Source organism: Anneissia japonica, unplaced genomic scaffold, assembly GCF_011630105.1.
Source record: "Anneissia japonica isolate Jap-2015-1 unplaced genomic scaffold, ASM1163010v1 scaffold468_len270531_cov130, whole genome shotgun sequence".
Taxonomy (NCBI): domain Eukaryota; kingdom Metazoa; phylum Echinodermata; class Crinoidea; order Comatulida; family Comatulidae; genus Anneissia; species Anneissia japonica.
Genome location: NW_022703041.1, coordinates 54,989 through 58,213, shown reverse-complemented (window position 1 = coordinate 58,213; position 3,225 = coordinate 54,989). Strand labels below are relative to the sequence as shown.

General features: G+C 33.1%; 1 protein-coding gene across 1 annotated transcript in view; it reads right to left on the bottom strand.

Annotated features, from left to right (window-relative positions):
• The window catches only part of LOC117104242 (limbic system-associated membrane protein-like), a 76,075-nt gene that overhangs the window by 24,763 nt on the left and 48,087 nt on the right, over positions 1-3,225 (bottom strand). Inside the window, exon 8 of the mRNA XM_033244947.1 lies at positions 1,053-1,079. Within this exon, the coding sequence (XP_033100838.1) occupies positions 1,053-1,079 (27 nt within the window). The remainder of the gene's footprint in view (positions 1-1,052; positions 1,080-3,225) is intronic.

Sequence of the window (3,225 nt, the reverse complement as noted above, 5' to 3'; positions counted from 1 at the left end):
ATCAGTGGACCTTTCGGTTTAATTTGGATTCTTGTATTTTTAAAGGTTTATTTTGTTCATTAAAAATATAACATGTAGAACATAATGTTTGTGTCTATTTGTAAACTGAAGTGTAATAAGAAGAATGATGATTGTAAATGATACTGTCTATTTTCACAGATGAATATTGGATCATTGTTTACATTTATTTATATTTTTAATTTTCTTTATTTTAGAGCCATCCTAATTATTGCCATCAAAATATAAAATGTTCAATGCAAGCCTGTATTTATTATATATTAGCTGAATAAAAAAAATATATATATAATACAATTATAATTTTAACATTTAACAACATTAATGCAGCAAAGCCTATCCAAAACCCCAATAAAATCTAGGCCTCAATCTAGGTCTAGCGCATGTATAACCAACGCGTAAAATTGCGCGTATGAGCCCGTGGAGTTTTCAAGAACGCCTAGTAAAGCCAAAATATTTGCTGTTTTCAATCGATTTTTTTTTTAAATCGGAATAAGTTGTCAGGCCAATATTTCACAGAATACAAGAACAGACACTGATTGTTCATTGGCGACCAACGATAACATCCAGAAAAATTGCACAATTTTGTACGACGATAATTACGACCATGTTTAGCGATATTAACATTTACGGAGTTAGGGCGTTGTTTGTTTACATTTTTACTGTAGACTGGCCTTACTTTTCTCGTTAAAATTCATGATTTTATATAAATTCATGCATTGCAAAAATTTTGTTTAGTAGCTGATATAATAATTAGACAAACAGAACATGGATGGGGGGATATTATACTCATATATTATTTTTAGCACAATTCTACTATGTACCAAAAAATGCAGTTCCGCTAGGCTCGCACGATCCCAATCGCGACATGAGTGTGTTCGTTCGAGGCTTGCGGTGCGTAAATATATGAAAGGCGCGTTGAAAACACTTATTGTCCCAATATAGTGCGTATGAAACCGCCGTGTATTATATGTTGGTCTAATAACAATAAAAGTGAAACAAAGTTACATTTTTAATGATGCTAAATTGGTACTTACTTATTGCAGCAACATCAACAGAAACAACTGTGAAGACATAAAATTATGTAAATAATATGAGGATAATATACTGCACAAGAAACAACATAACTAATTCTGTTTTAACTTCCATCAATCAAAACATGTTTTTTTCTGGATTATGATAAATCAATAAACTATCAACATATCACAATTCAAAAATAAATAACTGCAATAATATTAGCTAGAGGGCTAATAGCCCTAAACTCACAGGCATTCACCAAAGTTTACGTCGGTTGCAAGGCAATTAAAAGTTAAATCATTCACTATGAAATATTGTAATGTATGTAAGATGATACTACATGGTTAACTGTGATCTGCCAATCTGTTATTTGCTTTTATTTTATTTTAGCAAATGGCGACTAATACACGGTTTCAATAAATGAAGCAAAAACAGCATTTTGCATTGTGTAATGTTATTTTGTATTTCCTCCAACATCTTTACCCATAGACCGTGGGTTGAGGATCGAAAACGTTCAATTCTGTGACCCACCAATCCGGGCTACCTGGCTTTTGCACAAAAATGTCAATACTATTAAATTGTAACATAATTTGATTGGCAGCAATCGTGAATTTGGAGAAACTGTAACCAAAAATGAGAATTTATATCAAAAGTTGCTACGTAACTATAGCCAATCAGAAGACGACTAACAATGAAGTCTGGCTTAGCCGAAAGGCCCTCAGCCAATCACAAACTACCTTCTATGCCGTTTGTCCAATGTAAATAGTAAACAACACACTCCACTTGCAAGTATGGCGTTGGCCAGAAGTTCTTCAAATGATAAATCTGAGCCGGTTTCAGGCATATTTTGTGATACATGTTGTAAGAACCTAGAGTATGGTTGTGTCATTAAGCGTAAACAGCTTAAAAGAAATTTAAGGATGTGCAACTCTGTGGAAAACAATAAATACGAGTCCTCAGTAAGGCCTATTAAGTTTCCGTCGAAGCTGATGAATAGCCTACATATATAACGAAGGGGATCTCAGGGATGGTGGTGCAAGTAGTAGTCAAAATTGCACCGAATCTGTTTAAAGGTACGTGTGTGGTTACATATAACGTTAAAAATGGTATGGTATGTTTTACTTAAGAGAAGCACTAAGCGTCTCTCTATCACACCACACACACAGAGAGGAAGCCCTGCCTTTTCCTCAAACTGGGGTACTATCGACAGCAAAATAACCACAGAGTATTGTGAATCAAATACGATGATGTTATATTGTAATAAGCATATTGAGACAATAATGTTGGCAATGAATCGACCCAGCATAAACAACTGACCATGAAGACAAATCAAGAATAGCCATCCACAATTATATAGCAACTATTTACTACTGTCTACCAAGAACAATTACTACACAAATTGAATCAATTCAGTTTTTTGGGGTGGGAGATGTGCCCTTCAGTGACTGCTTAATTTGATTTTAATGTCTTCATGAAAAGAATATAAATTAACAAGATTATTATATTAATAGTACAGTATGCTTTATCTACATAGGAATCCATAGACACAACATAAAAAATATATTAATTAATAGGTATCAAAACTGACTTTAAGCAAATAATATTTATCAACACTCTGATGTCCAATTAAACATCACCACCTGCATTTAATATTGTATTATACTGATACTACTTATTTTTCTTTTCTTTTTTTTTTTTGTTTTTTGGAAAACAACCTTTAAATTTAAACACATATTTGATCATTAAAACCATCACAGTAGCATTGATAAGCTCTTTGAATTAGTTTGTTTAATTAATTTTCACAGACCACAGAATCAAGTGAATGGAAGTTGATGAACCACAGCCAAAGCAAATGCTCATTCTGCAACGCCTGAAACCTGAAGTCAAGAATTAAGGAAGTGCTTCCTGGTTGAAGTCATGTTCTCCCATGTATTTTTTTTTGTAAAAAGACAATAATATATTAAGTACTTTTAGAGCAAACACCATTGAGAAATTAGTAAGATGTGAAACATTGAGTGGTGGAATTAAACTTGAGGCTGCTACTGCAAATCAGGATGAAGCCTTGTCACTACATGAGGGATAATGATCAGGCAATTCTGGCCATATTATAGGTCATAGATAGAAACAGGAATCAATTGAAAGTACTGTAGTCCTATCAGATTGGAACTGTATACTGTTTGTATGAATGTTATT